The 21556-nt window shown below is 39.0% G+C and overlaps 1 protein-coding gene across 1 annotated transcript in view; it reads right to left on the bottom strand.

The window, feature by feature from the left end:
- The window catches only part of LOC106884215 (leucine-rich repeat-containing protein 9), a 122376-nt gene that overhangs the window by 80684 nt on the left and 20136 nt on the right, over positions 1–21556 (bottom strand). The window contains exons 6-10 of the mRNA XM_014935467.2: positions 12284–12354; positions 7259–7441; positions 5403–5558; positions 3062–3153; positions 1456–1587 (exon numbers count right to left, since the gene is read on the bottom strand). Coding sequence (XP_014790953.1) covers positions 1456–1587; positions 3062–3153; positions 5403–5558; positions 7259–7441; positions 12284–12354 — 634 coding nt within the window. The remainder of the gene's footprint in view (positions 1–1455; positions 1588–3061; positions 3154–5402; positions 5559–7258; positions 7442–12283; positions 12355–21556) is intronic.

A 21556-nucleotide genomic window follows, 5' to 3' on the forward strand; every position in this document is an offset into this window, starting at 1 on the left:
TAGCATGGGTTGGACGATTTGACTGAGGACTGGTGAACCAGATGGCTACACCAGGCTCCAATCTGATTTGGCAGAGTTTCTACAGCTGGATGCCCTTCATAATGCCAACCACTCCAAGAGTGGAGTGGGTGCTTTTACGTGCCACCGGCACGAAGGCCAGTCAGGTGGTACTGGCAATAGCCACGCTCAAAATGGTGTATTTTACGTGCCACCTGCACAGGAGCCAGTCCAGTGGCACTGGCAATGACCTCACTTGAATGTTTTTTCAAGTGCCAGTAAGGCAACGCTGGTAACAATCACACTCAAATGGTGCTATTTACGTGCCACTGGCACGGAAGCCAGACAGCTGCTCTGGCAATGATCATGCTTGGACAGTGCTCCTAGCACTCCACTGGTACAGGTGCCATCACGATTTCGATTATAAACTTATAAACTTAAATAATCCAATATAGAGCTAATTAGTATATAAAAAAGGTTTTTTTGATAGTGTATAAGCAAAAAAGTTGTGTATATTATTGTTGAGTAAGTTTTCATAGAAAGGAAAATAAAAGCGAGCTGTAGAAGTTTGTTGTAGTGTAGGAGAGACAATAGTGTGAAGGGGCTGATAGAAAGAAAGAATGAAAGAATAAGAGGGTCGTACAAAAGTTATATATATATGTATGTGTGTGTGTGTGTGTGAAGGCACACGGCTCAGTAGTTAGAGCGTTGAGCTTACGATCGTGAGGTTGTGAGTTCAAATCCCAGACCGGGCTGCGTGTTGTGTTCTTGAGCAAGATACTTTATTTAACGTTGCTCCAGTTCACTCAGGTGTAGAAATGAGTTGCGACGTCACTGGTACCAAGCTGTATCGGCCTTTGCCTTTCCCTTGGATAACACTGGTAGTGTGGAAAATATCCTAGTATATTAACTATTGTCTCTCCTACACTACAACAAACTTCTACAGCTTCTGTGAGGCCCAGCATTCAAAAGGAACTCAGCCACTTTGCCTCCATCAGGCCCAATGCTCAAAAGATACTCAGCCACTTTACCTCCATGAGGCCCAATGTTCAAAGGTTTTTTTTTTTTACATGCCACCAGCATGGATGAACTTGGCTTGATGGTTCCTCTTAAGCAGAGCACATCGACAAAGCTCTCAGTCACCAGTCATTGCCTCTGTGAGGTTCAAAGTTTGAAGATCATGCTTCACTGCCTCATCCCATGTCTTCCTGGGTCTACCTCTACCATAGGTCCCCTCCACAGTTAGAGATCCGCATTTCTTTACACAACTGTCCTTGTCCATGCGCAAAAACATTTGTTTATAAAATGCATATACACATATAACTGACAGATTTAAATATAGAGAGGTCCAAATCTTCTCAGCACCAAATTTAGCCTCTCATAGCTTGTGTAATGAAATATCTCACATAAAACCTGTAGCAGTAATAAACCATTACTCTAGTTTCTCCAAAGACTTACCAAGAATCAGTTAATGTAGGTTCTTCAAATTTCACATTACCACATGTGATCAGTTCAGTATCAACCATGTACAGACCAAAATTGTATGATTTCTCCATAAAAAACATTGCTTCTTTGAATTTGAGTATTACCCTATAACAGAAGATGGATGTGAAAATAGTGATGTAACATGGCTCAAAGAAAAATGGGTGTGTTGAAATAATTTACAAAGGAGTTGTCAATGTATATGTGAAGGCACAATAGCCAAGTAGTTAGGGGTGTTTGATTCATGATCATGATCATATGGTCATGGGTTCGATTCCTGGACTGGTCAGCACGTCTTTTTGAGCAAGACACTTCATTTTACGTTACTCTAGTCTCCTCAGCTGTAATGAGTACCAGCCAAATGTTGGTGCAACATTCTCTTGCTTTCACATCTCACATCTTGGATGTTTTGCTGAGTGAAAAATAGGTGGGAGGCAAGATATTGTCCATCAGCTTAGAACAACATAAGCATCTATGACAGTACAAGTCACCAAGCCGTACTTGTTTATGAGTGAAAGTTTGGTGGCACTGCACATTTTTCATTTTCATACTTACCACCTCGGCAGTAACATTAGTTGTAATGGAGATTTGGAGAAAGAAGTTAACATCAGGAATGGTAAAGCTAACAGTACCTTTACTAACCCTTTAGCATTCAGATCATTCTCTCAAATGTAACGCTTATTTATTCACATTGTTTTGAATTAATCATACATTTTCTTATAGCTTTGAGATTTCAATGATGTGATTATTTATTTTTAGAATGGCATTGTAGGGTAAGTGTAAGAGACCAAATCTGGTCAATTTGAACATAAAACAGGTAGAATATTTTTGGCCGGATATGGTTTAAATGTTAAATTAAGAAGAACCTTGAAAACGCACAACATTAGTATGAAGATAAAAATCCAGCTGCTGTAAAACATTGTCTTCTCTAACCTCTATGACTATGAAACATGGTCTCTGACTGAGGCACTACAGAAGAAATCGAACATCTTCCAGCATAGGTGCTTGCAGGAGATACACTGCATTTCGTACAGAGACTGTGTCACCGACTTGGAAGTACTAAGAAGACCAAGGTTTTCATGCATGATAAATCAGTTGGTGGCTGGTAGGAAGATGGAAGTGGCTTGGGAATGTGATCAAGATAGATTTCTCCTGGTTTCTACATCAATCTTCAGAAGTCTCTGCTGAGCCCCAGGGAGAAAGGGCATCCAAACAAGAAAATGGCCGGCAATAGGAAGATCATGCAAGTGATGGCAAGAGCTGAAATGACGTTTGGGACTTGTCACTTGAGAGAGGTGATTGGAAGGCTTTAATAACCTAAGGGTTTCACATAGTTTCCCTTTACCTAATTTCACTAATGTGATGATACCAAATTAAGCTATGATAGAAGGTAACATGTTCAATTTACAATGTACGAGGATTAAAAATCAAGATGTTATCATTGTGAAATAAACCTCTTAACCATTTGGCTATGCTTGTGCACCTACAAACACTGTACGTATATGCACACAGACACACACACACACACACACCCTCTGCTGTTCTTTCTCATACACACTATATACACAAATAACACTCATACCTCTGGTATTTTGCTTCACATTTCTCCAGTGTTACTTGAATGGTTTTCTGCCTGGTATGTTTTTCTACTTCTAGCAGAGGGATGTTCTCTATCTGCATGAGATTCAGCAACAACAACAACAACAGTAACAATGACAGCAGCAACAACAGCCCAATGATGTATGGAGTTGATACCATGTGTGAAAGTAAACAAATATATTTCAGTAACACAGAATTCAACAGATAATATGTATTTATAAAGTAAATTGTTATGACATAATACTGGACTACAAGACCTGATGGAAGGTATGCTTGAGGAGTCTGGCCCCATGACCCTCCAAGGAATAAGTGAGTGAAGAAGATGAAATGAATACTGTACTACATGAATAAGAGAAGGAACCTGTGAAAGAGGTAGACCCTGGAAAACATGGGACGAGATGGTGTAATGTGATCTTTGGATGTTAAGTTTCATAGAGATGGTGACAAGTTATTGAAACTTTTGGTGAACTACTGTGCTTGAGAAGACATGTTAAGCCAAGCGAATCTGTGGTCATGGCCGGTGCTAGTGACATGTAAAAGGCACTCATGCAGGTGACACATAAAAGGCACCCATGCTAGAGACACAGAGAAGGCACCCAAGCCAGTGACACATAAAAAACAGCCGATTCACTCTGTGGAGTGGTCGGCATTAGGAAGGGCATCTAGCCACAGAAATCAGGCCAAAACTGACTGGAGCCTGGTGCAGCTCTCTGGCTTACCATCTCCAGTCAAACCGTCTAACCCATGCCAGCATGAAAAATGGACGTTAAATGATGATGATGTTGTTGTTGGGATGTTGTGATGATGTTACTGTTGTATAGATGATGTAGAGTAGTTGCCCTGGAATTATATTAGCTAATATGTATTTTTTAATGTCTATTTAAGAAGCTAGGATGTGAATTAAGGAACATTTGGCTGCTATTTCTGGTTGGTTGAGCAGCTGCATACAGGCTCCCTTTATAGGCTTATAGAAAGGGGTGCTGAAAAGTTCCTGGCGTTAAGGGTATTGCGAAAGGCCTGGTTGGAGGCCCAACCTTCCGAGTTCTTTTACAGGACTTAGAAAAACTGAAGGATCTCTGCAATAAGTGTGTGAATCTGAGAGGGGAACATGTTGAATAAAATCATAATTAACTGATACTCCTGTATTTTCTTTCACCCAAAGCCAAGAACTTTTCAGCAACCCCTTGCAAATGACAATGACGATGACAACAATGATGATGATGTTGTTCTAGTTTAGCCCCTGGCCAATCCTTGTTGTGCAGGTCTATGAGCAAAAACATACTAAATATCATTCCTTTTATTCAGAGTTCTATGTCAATGACTTCAAAGGGTCAGCCTTGTCACACTGTGTCACGTTGAATATCCCCGAGAACTATGTTAAGAGTACACGTGTCTGTGGAGTGCTCAGCCACTTGCACGTTAATTTCACGAGCAAGCTGTTCTGTTGATCGGATCAACTGGAACCCTTGACGTCGTAAGCGACAGAGTGCCAACAACAATGTCAACGACTACATTATCCAATGTGTTCCCTTTTAAATAAAGTATAATGTGATTTGAAGATTTTGCTGTTATATTTAGCAGGTTTAAAGACTCCATAGTGGCTCCTACATTAGTGATGGTCATGTAGATGTTTAACACCAGAACAACCCCGGTCATACAGATTGATTCATGACCAAAAGCATTCCAGTCATGAGTCCCATCTTTATTTTTCAGCAAGCAGAATCCAGGGTCACAATATTGAATATGCCTTCTTTTTTAAGGCATTAAAGAATGCTTTAAGAGAAATTTGACTGCTATTTATACCAAATCAAGCAAACACATTAAGACTTCTTTGTTTGTTTGCTTGTTATTATTGTTTACATTATGATCAAGAGGGCAAAGTGTACCAAGGACTACATACTAACATTGAGAAGAAAATTTTCAGCTGTGATGGTAAGAAGAGATTGTTGTAATCCGTCAGAAGAGGTAAGCAATGACGATGAAGAGGGTGATGGTAATAATGATGATGATGATGATAATGATGGCGATGGTGAAGACAGTGGTGATGATGATGATGGTGGTGGTGGTCATGGTGGAGGTGGTAACGATAATGATGACAATGTTACTGCTGAAACAGATGGCAAAAATTCATGTGTTGAAAAAAGTGATGGTGGTAGTGATGATAAAGATGGTGATGATGGTGATGATGATGATGATGATGATGATGGTGGTGGTGATGTCGCTAAGAAAGTTGACGATGATGCTAATGATAAGGATGATGACGTTGGTGATGATTAGAGGAAGAGAGGAAATGATGACTGAAGCCAAAACAGACACCAGCTTACCATTTGAAGAAGTCTGGCAAGCTGTTCCACATACATATAGTAACCTGTTAGGAGTCTTGTCCTTAAATTCAAAGCAGCATCTAACCAGCAATGCTTCTTATATTCCAATTCTTTCTTCTTAGAATCATAAAATATGACCTTCTTCTCAATGGTAGCCTGCAACAAATCAAAGCAGTAAACCAGGTATCATTGGTCAACCGTAACACACACACACACACATAGCATCATCCTCATCATCATTTAACGTCCATCTTTCAAGCTGGCATGGGTTGGACTTGCTGATAGTATTCAATAAGCTAGAAGACTATGTTGAACTCTAATTTCTGTTTTGGTATGATTTCTACAGCTAGGTGCCCTTCCTGATACCAATCACTTTACAGAGTTACAGGGTGCTTTTTTTCATTGCACCAGCACTAGTGAGGTTGTCAAGTATCTTGCAAAACAAAGAAAAAACCCCCCTCAACTAAGTGGTGTTACAGTAGAGAGGGAAAAACCTTTATGCCAAATGAGAGGCTAAAGCATGATGGAGGGATGAGTACAGGCGTTTTGCAGGGGGAGATACATGTCTACCCAACATTATATAAGAGTAGGAGTGGTTGGAAAGAAGATAAAGATGTGATGAGATGTCAGAGCATACTCTTAAGGTACAAGAAGGTGAATGGTCATGTGGTTAAGAAGCTCACTTTGGAAACATATGATTTAAGGTGCATTTGCACTGTGTGGACATTGTCTGCTAGAAAGATTTACTGATGTAATTTTCCTAGCGAACATTAATTCCGCTGGTGACATTCCAGACAGGGTATTGTTCAGAATAATCATAGCTAACTGATCTTCCTGTATTTCCTTTAATTCAAAGCCAGGAGTTTTTCAGCACCCCCTGAAATATTATAAGGTTATATATATATATATATATATATATATATACATACATACATACATATAACCTTATAATTTTTCCCTTCTATCTGATTGTACATTTTATGTTATTTCTTCATGGTGTATTTTCATAACAATAAAAAATTCTGTAAAACAGTTTACACTATGAACATTACTATTTTGATTATCACTTTTTCAGCTCCTTTGAATATTTTATACCAAATAATTGTTGAGAGTCAAATAAAATATTACTCCAACTGTTAGCTGCTGTCCATGTACAAGGCTATTTATCTTGATAAGTAGAGTTGCTGCAAGGAGTGGTGTAGATTCTAATATTTTGATATCTTGTCTTTTGTCATAGAGTTGGGAAGAGAGAGGGGATGAGAGAGGGAGGAAGAGAGAGAGAGAGAGAGAGAGAGAGAGAGAGAGATAGAGAGAGAGAGAGATAGAGAGAGAGAGAGAGATAGAGAGAGAGTTGTGTTGTTGTATTAGCTGCAAGCTAGTAAACACTACAAATACACGTTTGCATGTAATAGATGTATGTGACGTTGTGGTGTGTATGCATGTGTGAGAGAACTTATTGTAAGCGTATCAGGACAATTACCCCACTAGGACAAATTCCCCGCCAATGACAACTACCCTGTAGGATAATTACCCCCCTTGGTTAATTACTCCCTCTCCAATATATTAAAAAGTTTTATATCATCATCTGTTGTCCTCAGGGGTAGTTGTTCTTGGCAGGTTATTGTGCATGGGGCGGGGGTGGGGGTGGGGTAAATGTCCTAAACTCATTGTAATATGCAATTGTCAAATATATCTGTTTATATCTGTTTGAATGTGAATGTTTGCAAGCGTATATTTGTGTTTCTTTTCCCCAAAATGTCTAGCAGTGAGTCTTTCTCTCATTCTTTCTCTCTCTTTCATAAATTGCAATTCTTTGGGCATAACCACAACCAACAGTATAAAGATAAATGCCAAACCTCTACAGCCTGCACAATTTCTGGTGACGACACATTGTAGGTGTCGAGAGTTAGAAGGTGTGGAATTCGATATATGACAAAGATTGAATAATTCCACAGCAATGACACAGGGCTTGGCAAGTAATTGGGGTCTTTCAGAGATAAATTTTCTAAATGTGGTAGTTGACATAAGGGTGACAGGTCCTGAAACAAAGAGATTTTTCATTGATGATGATAATAATAATAATAATAATAATAATAATAATAATAATAATAATAATAATAATGGTTTCAAATTTTGGCTCAAGGCCAGCAATTTTAGGGAGGGAAAGGGGGCTAGTTGATAACATTGGCCCCGGTGATCAACTGGTACTTATTTTATCAATCCTGAAAGGATGAAAGGCAAGGTGGACCTTCATGGAATTTGAACATGCCACTAAGCATTTTGTCCAGCATGCTAATGATTCAGTCAGATTGCAGCCTTAATAATAACAATAATAATAATAATAATAATAATAATAAATTCAACCTTACGATGAAAGTAAACAAACAAAGTTTGTTCTTTTTTTTAGAAGCATTGAGATGTATTGTAAGAACAGAAATAAATTTATTTCTCAAACGCGTGATAATGTTATAAATAGCGTGATCAGGATAAATTATCCATTTATTGCAGAAAAATACACTACTGGCCAGCCATGAGACTCGAACTCACATCTCTGTGATTACGCGTCAAGTGTTTTACCATTAAACTAAACTGCCCAGCAATGAATTCTTCTGCAATTTTAGAACTTATAAATTTAGCTTCATAAGACGCTAACGTTAAATTCAACTTTACGATGAAAGTAAACAAAGTTTGTTCTTTTTTTTTAGAAGCGTTAATAATAATAATGATTTCTTTTATTTGCCACCAGAGTGACGGATAAAGAGGGACAATACAAAGACAGACATAAAGTGTTGGGGGTTTACATATAATGGAAAAAAAAAGTATATACAGTATCCATTAAAAGAAGGGAAGTATACAAAGTATACGGCACTAGAAGAAAAAAAAGTGATAGTGACGGGATTCTCTTGATACAGGAGGACCTCTAGGGCTAATCAAGGAACCTCACCATCCAAGATCACCCTGAATACCAAGGATGGGTGCCCTCTCCAACCCCTTTTCTTCTGACTCACAGGTCCACACTGAGAGTGGTACCATCCCTTCTTGCAATTTCCGTAACTTTCACCCACTTTTTGATAAATTGACTCAAGGACAGTACCTTCATTTTCCTTTTCAAGTGAAACTTGGAAAAATTCGATGATGGCTTTACCAATGAGGAATGTTTCTGTCCTCATTCCTTTCACCAGACAATGGAAAACTGCCTTGCTTGCCCAATTAAAGAAGGGTGGCAGGGCAATCATCATTATGAATTCAGCTGACAGACAGATCTGTCCCATACAAGATAGCAGCTGTTTGACATAACTCCACAAGTCACCAATGCCCAGACACTGAACAAGTGCATGCAGAACAGTTTCGTCACTCTGCAATCACCTCAGACAAGCCTGTCTGACAGTACATCTGTGCCTGTAGAGTTTATCTCAAACCTGTAGCGCACCCCCACCCCAGTAACACTGTCAGGCCAAAGACATCTGGAAATTATCCATAATAGTCCCTGAGCGGAAAGTCCTCTGGAATAGACTTGCATGTTCGCCTGCATCGATGCCTAGGGTCTCTGCAAGGACACCATTGCACTTCTCTGCTATTAATCTTCTGTATATAGCTAAAGTGGAACATCCACCGATCCTGATGCCCGATTTGTAGAAGACAGTGAGCACCGGATGGCATTCTAAGTGTCAGGCATCCAGTCTCAGCTTATCTTTTACTCAGGACTGCAGCTCTGTCAAGGAGACGAGCTGTTGAAAGGCATGTCTCACAAACGGAGCCCACACATGTTCACCTAGAAGTTGTTACAGGTGGTGCAACCTGAGTGCATGTCTGTGCATCAAAAGCCAAGGTATGCCTAAGCTACCATGCAGAGGAAGTTGGCAGCAGACTGACTGCCTGATCATTGGAATGCATCCCTTCCACAAGAAGATAAACCGGATACACTTTAATCTAATCAAGCAGTAACTGGGGCAAGGCACGATGGTCTGATGATAAATAACGACAGAGGTGATGTAGGTATTCGGCACATCTGCCTGACCTTTCAGAGACAACTTCCTCTCTACTCATTTCATGGTAAGACAGGCCAGCCTGTTTGTCACCTCTTCCCAAATCTTATCAGAGACTGAACAGTTTAACTGGTCGACCAGTCCAGTGTCTGATGACACTGTCTGACAGCATTGATATTCCTCTCCAGGTACCCAGTTGCAATCCCACCAACCTGTTGACACCTGCAACCAACTCATATTCCCTTACAATGGAGCTGACCATCTCCACTTCAGAGGCATCTGACACCATGACAGTGACATCATTCACGTACACTGACCTCACAAGTCCAATTTTGAGAGGGAGGCTTCTTAACTATTCCAACTTCTGCAGCAGTGGCTTGAGAGCCAGCACATACAGAAGAGGTGACAGTGGGTAGCCCTGGTGGACCGAATGTGCAATACTAAATGGTTTCAATAGGTGGCCATTTACTTTGAACACCGAGCAGGTACTGCTGTGCATTACAGTAATCTATCCTCTGAAAATGGGTCCGAAACTAGCTGTTTTAAGGATGGCTTCCAAGTAGTGATGATTGACCTTATCGAAAGGTTTCAACTGATCTAAATTGATTAGGGCCCCACCGAAGCCAGCTTTAGTCCCTGTCCTCTCTATGGTGTATTGCATAAAGTAGAGGTTATTGTGGATAGACCTGCTCGGGAATCCACACATTTGTACCTCCCTGGCCAGACTACTGATGACAAGTGCCAACCTTTTCGCTAACCCCTTGGCCAGAATCTTAAACTCTGTGTTTAGCAGAGTTATGGGTCAAAAATTCCCTAGCATGTCCTTTCTCAGCAGTGTTACCACACCCTGGCTAACAATACTAGGAATTCTCCTGTTCTGCTACCAGTTACTGTAGACATCTGCCAAAAAGCTGTCAAACAAATTTGGCCTGAATACATAGAATTCATAGGGCAGACCATCCAAAACATTGATTTGCAACTTGTGCAATTGCTCATTGCTTCTCGTATTTCAGTGGCAGTAATCAGCTTTTTGCAGAATCTCCCATCCATTGTGGAGAGCTGTGGTAGGCCGTCCAGGTATGAAGTAAACTCTGCTACTGTCTTTGACCTATTGCCCTCCCCAAACAGCCATGCAAAGCACTACTGGAAAGCCACCCACTCAGAACCAAGTGGCATGTGCTTGTCTTGATCTGTCAAAGACTCGATCATGGTTTTGTTTCCACGTTGCATCTCTACTGTTCTGGCTCATCAGACGGCTTTAGTTCCTTCATGTTTTAGCACATGGGTCTTAGCTCTGACAATGCACCCTTCATTGTTTACGTTAAAAAAATGGTCAAGGGTCATTCTTGCTGCTAACACATCGGTTGCGATGTCTTTACTAATAGCCTCTTCTAGTTTGCTAACTAGCTCTTTCCAATCTCGAGGATAGTACCTAAATCTTTGCTAAACGCTATTGATTCTACTCTAATCACTCTCTTCAGGGCGTTCCACTGCTGGTTGTTGATGATTGCCCCTGTCAACTGCTGCTTAATTAGTTTGCTAATCTGGTCCCTGTAGTCTTTGCAAGTCAGTAAGGACACATTCAACTTCCAGTTACTGGGTCCCTGTCTATGGGTCATATCTGAATCAACTGTGCATATCACAAACTTGTGATCTGTGCAGCTGACCAATTTAAATTGTGGACAACCTATGCTATCACTATCCTCTGACCCATTGTGGTTGCTCCATGTCCACACTGGCACATCAGAGAAATCCAGTTGGTACTTGTCAGAAAGCTGGAAAGTCCTGAGGAGGTTTTCAAGGCTTTTACACCCGCTTCTGCTATGTTCTAAACCTACACAGTTCTTCTGTACGTCCAAAATACTATTCCAGTCCCCCACTAGTACTAAAGTGTGACATTCCCAAAAATGTTTCTAGATGCTTGAAGAAATCTGGCCTTCCAAGCCCCTGTTGATGCTACCTTAACTGCTATTCAGGTCCAGATCCACCATCCTACCATCCGGGTCCAGGAAGATAGCCCATACTAGGAGACCTAAGGATTTCCGGAGTAGCACTGCTACACTGCCACCTGCTCTTCATAGACCACAAGATGAGAATATCTTATAGTCCTCAAAAATGGATGCTAGAGCATGCTTTCTGGAGATCCTTGTTCCACTAATGGTAGCCACATCTAAATCAAGCAACCTGAGATCATTGAGCAAGTAACCTTGCTTCCAAGCTGATCCTAGGCCATGCACATTCACACACTCATTCTCAGTATAGCCATGCTAGTCAGAGAAAGAAAAAAAGGATAGGGAAATGAATGACGGGAGTGAAGAGATAGAGCAAAATATAAATGTAAATTCATTCCCAGCAAATGAAGAAGTAATGGGAAGAGCTATATCACAAGAATATGATGATGACCAACAAGACATAGTGAAGGATGCTGTGCCAATATATTAGAGAAGATCAGGATCAAGCACCCACCAATCTGAGGTGGGTGCTTGGTCCTGAAGTTGAAACTGCAAAGATAGATTCAGCCCTTGGGCTCCTCCAGATGAGAAAATATAACTGAAACTAACAAGATTATTTGGGCTGCTGTTATGGTTGCTGCAGATAGAGTTGGATACAAAGAAGAGAACAAATAGATTGTAAAGAATCATTCAGGCGTAGACGAAATTTATGAGAAACAAACAAGGTTAAAAAGACATTTGGGACAAGTTGATAGACTGAGTAAAGGGGAATTGCTGCTAAACCATCCCATGATAAAAATTAGTGGGAGATTTCACAGCCCTTCTTAATATGTTTATAATTATATTAGTAAGAAATAAAAGAAATAAAAGAAAACAAAAACAAGAAGAAATAGAAGACAGACTTCTAAGAATTAGAACTTGGTAATCATCAATAATTACAAACCTTTAGGAAAGTGATTTTATTTGCAGATAAATTCAAATTTTCTAGATTAATATTTTGTTGAAGACCTTTACCTGGATATAGAAAGAGAATAAAATATGAAATTAAATAGGTCTTTCATGTGCTTGTGCACACACACACACACACACACATTTCTTGCATCAACAGAATATCTTATCATTCTTTAAAAAAAGGCAGTGTGGGTAGCTGAGGGTAAAATTTCAAACGTTTCACCTTTAAATTCTCATAGCCATGTTTTTATTTGACCCAGTCACATCAATCACACACAACAGATCTCTTTCTCTCTTTCACCCTGCACCACACTCTACATACATACATACATACATACATACATACATACACACACACACACATACACACACACATACATATATACATACATACATGCCTTGGATCTAGGTTAGAATCTGGCTCTTTCTCTATTGGCAAGAAATCCTGAGATGAAACTGAATAATGACATGCATACATAACATACATAATACATACATACATACATGCATGCATACATACATAATCATTTTCCATTATCAGTCAAGCTACAAAAAAAAAAAAATAATAAATGGCTACATGCTAGGGTCTGAAATTACAAGAGATATTAATGTAACCAATAATTTCTTTGTGGATGACCTCAAGATTTATGCTAAAAATGTTAACAATTTCAAAAAACAATTGGAATTAATAACATTTTCAGCTGACAAAGGAATGGAATTTGGACAGAAGAAATGTTCTTATTTAATTGTTGAACAGGTAAAAATCAGTCTTCCAGACATAAAACCTGTGCATAAATGGTCTCACTATCTCTCTTGAAGAAGATAGTAACATTGGCATGAAGAGAAGCCTCTCTTGGACTCACGACCACTACATCACATCACACTTTGAAGGCTATGCATTTGTAATTCAAGAACAGGAGATTGCTGCTAAATACCTAATCAACATAAGAGACAGTGAAGCTGTTGAAGTTCCAAGATGCAACTGTAAATGTAGATTATGTCATATTCTTGTGATTAGCAGCTGCCCAAAAATGTCATCAAGGTACTACCTCCCTATGTGATATGATGTAAAAACAACATACAATGCCATTTGTAAAAAAGGCTATTCTGGAATAAATATAGAGTTCCCTGTTATTGAACATGTACATAAATACCAGCATAAAGAATACTTCCCACCAAAACATCTGTTAAATGTAAGCACCAGATGATGGATATTGTTTGGGACAGACAAGAACAAGTGTGTACCATCATAGAGGTCAGCTGTCCTGCTGATGTAAATATCTCTTTGAAAATCAAAGAGAAAAGATAACCATAGATAACTGTTTTGAAACCTCCAGCTTCTATATCCGGATTACATTTATACCAAATAATAATTGGAGCAGTTGGTTTTGTAAGTACATGCTTAACTATCAGTCTGCATAAGCTTGGATTTTCAGAAAAAGAAACATTTCAATCAACTGATATCACAAATATAATCTGTAAGCAGAACAGTAAAACCAGGCAAGACTTTTCTCAGGTTTAAAATGTGACATTGTTTTCATTATCTACATTCCAAAGATAGAAGTTTATATCTTTGTTGGAAACCAGCTCCTTCAGAGGAAGAGTTTAAATGATTAAAAATAGAAGAGACATACATACATACATCTTTCACCCTACTTCCCACTTGCAACCTCTAACCCCACTCCTCACCAGACAACCACTCTCCTATCTACTGTATTATTCTGAGGTGTTTGAATTGAAAGCAGAAATGGTGATATGGTAGATACTGTACCATATCACCATTTCTGTATAGCTAATCACCACTCCCTCTCCTCTGTGCAACCACCAATCAGCATCCATTTCTCATTTTTATTATCTCCCATTCATATTTACCACTTAACCTCTGTTCACCATTTGCTTCATTCATCCCCTACACACACAAGTTAGGTGTGGTTCTGTGGTAAGAAGCTTGTTTCCCAACCACATAGTTTTGGGTACAGTCCTACTGCATGGCACTTTGAGCAAATGTCTTCTAGTATAGCCTTGGGCCAACCAAAGCCTAGTGAGTGGATTTGGAAGACAAAAACTGAAAGACGCCTATCACATACATACATATATATATATATATTTATGTTTGTTGACTCGAATTTGATGCTTGTTCTATGATCAATGTTTTTTTTATCTCTGTCACGATTACATTTGAGCACTTCTTGTCTGTAAACTTCCTGTTGAAAAAGAGTTAACTCCAACTAAAAAGATTTGTCTTCCCTTACACACACTTCCTGTTTTGACACCACACTTCCTGCTTAACACAAACTTTTAGCTCCTTTTCTCTTTTTTTTAAAACCTAACACAACTCTCAATTTTCATGCATCCTTATTTTTCCAACCATTATCTACATGAATTACCACTGAACTTTAAAAGCTCAAAGACAATATAATGTATTGGTATATTTATTTTTTTATATATTATTTTTTTCATTTTTTACTTCTTTGTAAATATATATATATATATATATATATATATATATATACACACATCTTATCTCTGCCACCCCATGTTTATATCCATGTCACCCTCTTCCCACAACCATACATCTTTACTCACCACTTTCCTGATTCTTCTCTATCCACATTCTCTTAGACATTTTACCATGTGAGTACATTCTGCCACCTCATCCTCACTGTATTCACCTCTGTTTGAACCTGATTCCAGTTACCCTTATCCACCTATATAATATGTAAGGTAGCCACGAATCTTCTCCACAAGCAGTAAACCTTTACCAGCCCCACACCATCATACTTTAACCTTTTAATGTCATATAAAGCAACCACCTTATCTCTAATCCTCCCTCTTAAATGAAGAAGCTCTTCAGACTTATAAGGCAATCTCATTAGTGTTGGTACCATAAAAAAAGCACCAGTACATTTTGTAAAGTGGCTGACATTATGAAAGGTAGCCAACTGAAGAAATGATCTTTTATCGTTTACTTGTTTCAGTCATTAGACTGCAGCCATGCTGGGGTACCAAGCAAGACTTAGTTCTCTTAGTTCTCTGATCTGTTCAGTCCTGTCAAAATATCCAACCTATGCTGCAATGGAAAGCACATGTAAAATGATGTTGATGACATTAGTGGCAAAATAAAGTTTAGTGATTTGAGCTCAAACAATCCAGAATGAAATTTAGGTGCTAATATAAAAGAAACAGAAGGTGGCAAACTGGCAGAGTTGTTAGCATGCCGGGCGAAATACTTAGAGGAATTTTGTCTATCCTTACATTCTGAATTCAAATTCTGCCAAGGTTGACTTTGCTTTTCATCCTTTTGGGGTTGATAAAATAAGTACCAATTGAGTACTGGGGTCAATGTAATCGACTGAAACCCTTCCCTAAACTTGCTAGACTTGTGCCAAAATTTGAGACCAGTATGAAGGAAACAGTATTTATTATAGTGCTTACCTGGAATTGGATACAAATATTTAACAAGACAAGCATAGAAAGTGAATGTTCATTTGATAGATACAGTATATATATGTCAAGTAAATAGTAGCAGAAACCTTGTACAGAGGTTATATGGACAAATACAATATGGATGTGTGTGAATAGACATCATCATTATCATTGTTCTTATGTCTTATTTTCCATGCTTGCATGGCTCAGATGTACTTTGTTGAAGTAGATTTTCTACAGCTTGAAGCTCTTCTTATTACCATTGTGTGGTACTGTAACATGGGGATACACCCCACCACACACAAATAGATAATGCACACGTATTATATATATATTTCATCATCATCATCGTTTAATGTCTGCCTTCCATACTGGTATGGGTGAGATGGTTTGACAAGAGCTGACCCAGCAGAAGCCTGCACCAGACTTCTGTAACTGTTTTGGCATGATTTTTACAGCTGGATACCCTTCCTGACACCAACCACTCCAGCAGAATGGACTTAGCAAGCACAGGTGAGGTCAGTTTTAGCAGCTGGAGGTTTTTAAATGCCAATCACTTTACAGTGTGGACTGGGTGCTATTTTGAAGTAAGCTATGTTGTATCTGGGAAGAGTCATATTGTCTTAATGCCTTATTATCTAACACACTGGTGAGTGTGTTAGATAATAACCCATTAAGACAACATGATTCTCCCCAGACACTATATAATATTTATATATATATATATATATATATATATAATCATAAATATACAGGGATTAGCATTGAGTTGCTTCTCCAACATATTGAAAATTTAGAAATAGCAGTCAAAGAACTACTGATTCTAAACTACAAATTTTTCTCTAAATGGATGGTGATATTTATGGCACACATAGAACAAAAAACCGGAGGGGAAAGCATAAACAAAACAAGTCTTTAGTTAATCGGATACGATCGTTTCATGGTTAAGAGAATGAAAAATCCCTATTCCAATCCTCAGTCCGATATTCTGATAAATTTGAAAGTGTCTCTAAAAAAAATTCACGGTAATTTTTGGCCATGCGACACCAAATATATATATATATATATAATTATATACATACATACATACATACATATATATGCACACACACAAAAAGCTTCTTTAAATTTCCATCAATCAAATACACTTACAAGGCTATGGAAGACAACTGCCCAAGATGCCATGCAACGGGACTGATTACAAAACTACAAAGTTGGGAAGTAAAAGCTGGAGTCTTTTTTATTTACTTCATTTTATTCTACTTTTTTCTGTTGGTTGTTGAACCTCAGGTCAGTTCTGGCCCAGATCATAGAAACTTTTTAACCACACAGTACAGGTATATTGTCTGAAGAGATACATTAAATATATGCTCACTGAATATAACCAATGTGTATGTGTCAATTGGATGGCTACAAAAGGTAGCTGTTGAATGTTTAAACAATGGGTATAAATCCTATCTTTTTCTACATTTGTGACTGCATTGAGTTAATGCGCCTTTTCTTTTTGTAAGATAGTACTGTGTGATTTAATGGAAAATTTGGCCGCTACTTTTAGCAGGTTGATCGAACAGGTGGATGTATCTTCCTTGGCTCATGTATGTAGTCCTTATCTGATAGATACAACAGTTAGTAGATAATGTTGAGATAGACAATTTATATAGACATAGTTCAATGAATATAGGCAATAACATTTATGTACAAGCAGTTAATACACGCTGGGTAGTTCATTTAATTATACAGGTCTTAAATCTAGTTTCTAGGTGTCGGATAAACAAACTACATCCTTATATCCAAAAATGTCGATTGGTCCACTAACAGCTGTGTCTCAACTGCATCAACAAACAATATTGATACAGACAATCTTAAAATTAAAACGCAATAAGGGAAGTAACTGCATAAAGACTTATCTTTGAGTTAGTTCCCTTTATAAATAATTCTTGCTGTTTTACAAAGTTCAAAACAAAAATGTAAAGTTTCTGTTTCTGGAGTAGATTGTTGAGCTAATAGAAATTATATTTAAGAGACACAAGCCTTGTCAGTCCGCCTCATGGTCTCAGAGGACAAAATAGAAAAGGTGTTGCGCCGGAGGATGGCGGGGGAGACGGGCTGGAACAGCCATTTTGACCAGGGAACTTTGCACTTGCGGATAGCCATCTCAGCCCTAATAGTAGTAAGGAGGGATGTAGTTAGGGACCATGAATGCTAGACCTCAAATCTATCAGAGTGGCCGATACTTTGGCATTTTGCCTTTCTCACATTGAAGAGCTGTGGAGCCTGGGCTGGCAGCTGAACACACCAGGTTCCCACTGATGAAGGTGCTGCAGCATGTGACATCGCAGATGAATGGTAAAATTGTCATGGCGTCTGACCTTTTACTGTTTCCTCTATTCAGCCCCGTTGGCTCGAGTTGGGAGGGGAAGCCTGCGGCGTCTAGGTCATGTTTTATGATCTTGTTTTATTGAGCAAATAACAGGAATTGGAGTTCAAAATCGACCATATCTTCTCTCATATCTGAAGCTTTGTGCCTATGTTAGAAAGCAATGACTCAGAACCATCGGAGTTATCTTTCATATTTACAGCAAAAATATGATGGAATATTTATAATGTTCTTTTATTCTTTTAGGTGTTTCAACCCAAAGGTTGTGGCCATGCAGGAGCACCACCAGTGTTATCACCTTTTCAGTGGCCATTCTTATGAGACTGGCATTTTGTGAAGGAGGCAGTTCAATATTGCTGCCCTCTTTTGAGTTTCTTGCTGTGATGTAGGTTCATCTGAGACCTTGGAGAGCAGGAGGTCAAGTTGTTTTTTGAAAACATCTACCCTCAACTCCATGTAAACCCCTAAGATGTTTTAGCATGGTATTAAATAGCTGTGGGTTCTAGGATCACAAACTATTGCAGTACATGGTCCACACTCTAGAAGGAATACCTGGAATCTTTGGAACAATGCAGTGACTTCTGGTTTGGGAGTTAGTATAGCTCATGATGCTCTTCCATATGTACATCACTGCATATCTCTCCTGTCTTTGCTCCAAGCAGTAGGATAGTAGCTCTTTCAGTCTCTCCCAGTAGCTCAGCTTTTCCGTTGATGCAATCTTCCTGGTGTAACACTGCTGAACTGCCTCAAGTTCCACTAGTAATTTGACACTGTAAGGTGACCACAGCAGAGAGCCATAGTCCAGAGGGCTGAGGACAAATGTTTTCCAGAGAACCAGCATAGTTTCCTAGTCCCTTATTCTGAAGTTCACTTCCACATTACCATCATCTTGGTGATGCGCATGTGAAATGAGGCATTGTGGCTTACATCAATCCCAGATCAACCACAGTACTTGACTCTGGGATTGCTGCTCCTTTGGTCTAAAATACCAGTGTGGCAGAATGTTAGCACAAGCCAGCTGATAGTGAAGGCTTGGAATTTCTCTGCAAGGAAGTGCATGCTGTTTTCTTCAGTCTATTTATATATGACATCTCTGTCTTTCTGTAGATTAAAATTCGAAGGTTCCTTCACTGCTTGTATTACTTTTGTGTCATTGGCATAGCTAGTAGGTGTGGATGTCTGTGTAACTGATGGCATGTTCAAAAGAGCCATCATAAACAACAGCAGCTGCAAGACAGTTCCCTGAGGCACTCCACTCGTTATTACTATCTCCTTGGCTGTCACAACCTGAATTCTGTCTTTGTTTCACCACCTAGTCATAATGTTGCAGAAGCTGTGCAAGGCAGCTTCTTCCTGAGTGGAAACCATGCTGGGTGTCAAGGAGTAAATTATTATATATTCCATGAATGCAGTTTCCTTTGGAAAATGTCTTTCATGACTTTGCTGATATGGGAGGTTAGAGAGACAGGCCTATAGTATTATTAGCATCTACTCTGCTACCTCCTTTACGGATAGGACATAAGCCTTCCTTTAACTTTCTGAGAAGTCTCTCAGTTGCGGGGAAGCTCTGGAAGAGTATCTGTAGTGGTCTTGTTTTAGCCCCTTTGCAGTTCCTTAGGAGGGCTGCTGAGAATCCATCAGGGCTAGTGACTGAGTTTAAGTTCATTTCATCGATGGCTGATATTACATCAGTTTTTTCTATTTTGATGTTATCAATAATTGTCATCTCTTTGTGTAAAGCTGTGGTGCCAAAGAACTCTTAAGGTATAGCTATTTGCAAGTGCCCCAAAGGAGTTGAGGAAACAATATTGTAATGCACATTCAGTATTTCACTTATCGTCTGCAGTTGGTGAACCCTTACCTTGCACCGTACTGAAGCAGACTTTTTTTGCAAATCTTTAGAAGTCTTTAGGGTTTGTCTTTACATTTTTGACAACCCTGGCTTCCTTCTCTGCTATCTCCTTCTCAAGGAAATGTTTGAGTTCACTTTCAATCTCAAGCAGTGTTTGTTTGAGATAGGATTCTTTACTATCCTTTTATGACTCAGACGGTTTGAGATCTTTGCTTGTCATCTCATTAGAATCTTCCTATCCCTAGGAATGGTGTTTTTCTGTCATCATTCCCTCTGAAGTTATCTTACTGCATATGGCATGCATGATTGTCATAACGTTCTGTAGTTTTATGTCGATATCTTGTCTAGAGAGACTTGTAGATCAGTTTCATTCCATAACCACTTTATGCAAGTTCCAGATAGAAAGGAGTTGGGTGCTTCTTGTAGCCGAAAATCGTTGGTGTCACCTTAACATCATGGATGAGTGTTGCATTATTTGCGAAGCAGAGATCTAGAATATTTTTACCCCTTGTTGGGTGGAGAACTATTCGCTTCATAAAGAGCATGTCATGAGGTTAAGCAGAAATTCTGCTTGTCTCTGTTCATGCAAGTGACATACCTGAGAGAAGGTGGCCCTTAGGTCATTCAACATTATGGAGGTCAAAGTCTCCTAAAAAAAGTATGTGAAGGTTGTAACAAAACTGGGTAATACTTCTATCTTTGTGAGGCTCTCTTCGAATGAGTCCCCATGATCTGGAGCATCTGGTGGGCAATATGTAGTACACATTACTGTTTTGGTCAGTTTAATTTTTACTACCAGTGTAGGACAAACTAAGTTTGAATGTGACAGCAGGACCACAAGCATGACATCTTCCAGGATGTATATTATCACCCCACCATGAATTTTTTCTCTCCTGTCTGTTCGAAATACAGCATACTTTGGTATGCATATCTCAGCATCCAGATGTGTTTCTGTTAGTGTCATGTATATTGCTTGATTACATGCCACTAAGTCTTTCAGGTATGGGGTTTTGCATTGGTGGAGATTTATTATTTCATACTATTTTGGCAAGTATAAGTGATAACCCAGACGGTTTCTGAGCTAATGATATTAACATAAAGCTTTAGATACGCGAAGATACGATCGATTAAACGTTACTCGCTCACAAAAGGGAACCAACTCAATTACAAAGATTCCTGCAGTTACTTCCCTTGCAACTTTTTCTGTCGCATTATCATAAGCCGGAGAGTTAGCTGGCAGAATCGTTAATATACCAGATAAAATGCTTTACAGCATTTCTTTCGGCTTTTCGTTCTGAGTTTAAATTCCGACGGGGCCGAATTTCAGAGTCAATAAAAGAAGGAGCGGTCGTGCACTGGCGTCAATCCGATCGATTAGCTGCCGACCCCTAAAATACCAAGCCTTGTGCCTATAGTACAAACAATTTTTTTCATTATAATAATGAAAAAAAAAAAAAGAAAAGAAAAAAAAAAGATATAATCTTTTATTATATAGTGCTTTAGTCATTGAATTGCGTCCATGCTGGGATACTGTATTGAAAGGTTTTGACTGAACAAATTGACCCCAGTACTTTTTAAATGCAGGTACTTATTCAATTGGTCTCTTGTGC

Source organism: Octopus bimaculoides, chromosome 9, assembly GCF_001194135.2.
Source record: "Octopus bimaculoides isolate UCB-OBI-ISO-001 chromosome 9, ASM119413v2, whole genome shotgun sequence".
Lineage (NCBI taxonomy): Eukaryota > Metazoa > Mollusca > Cephalopoda > Octopoda > Octopodidae > Octopus > Octopus bimaculoides.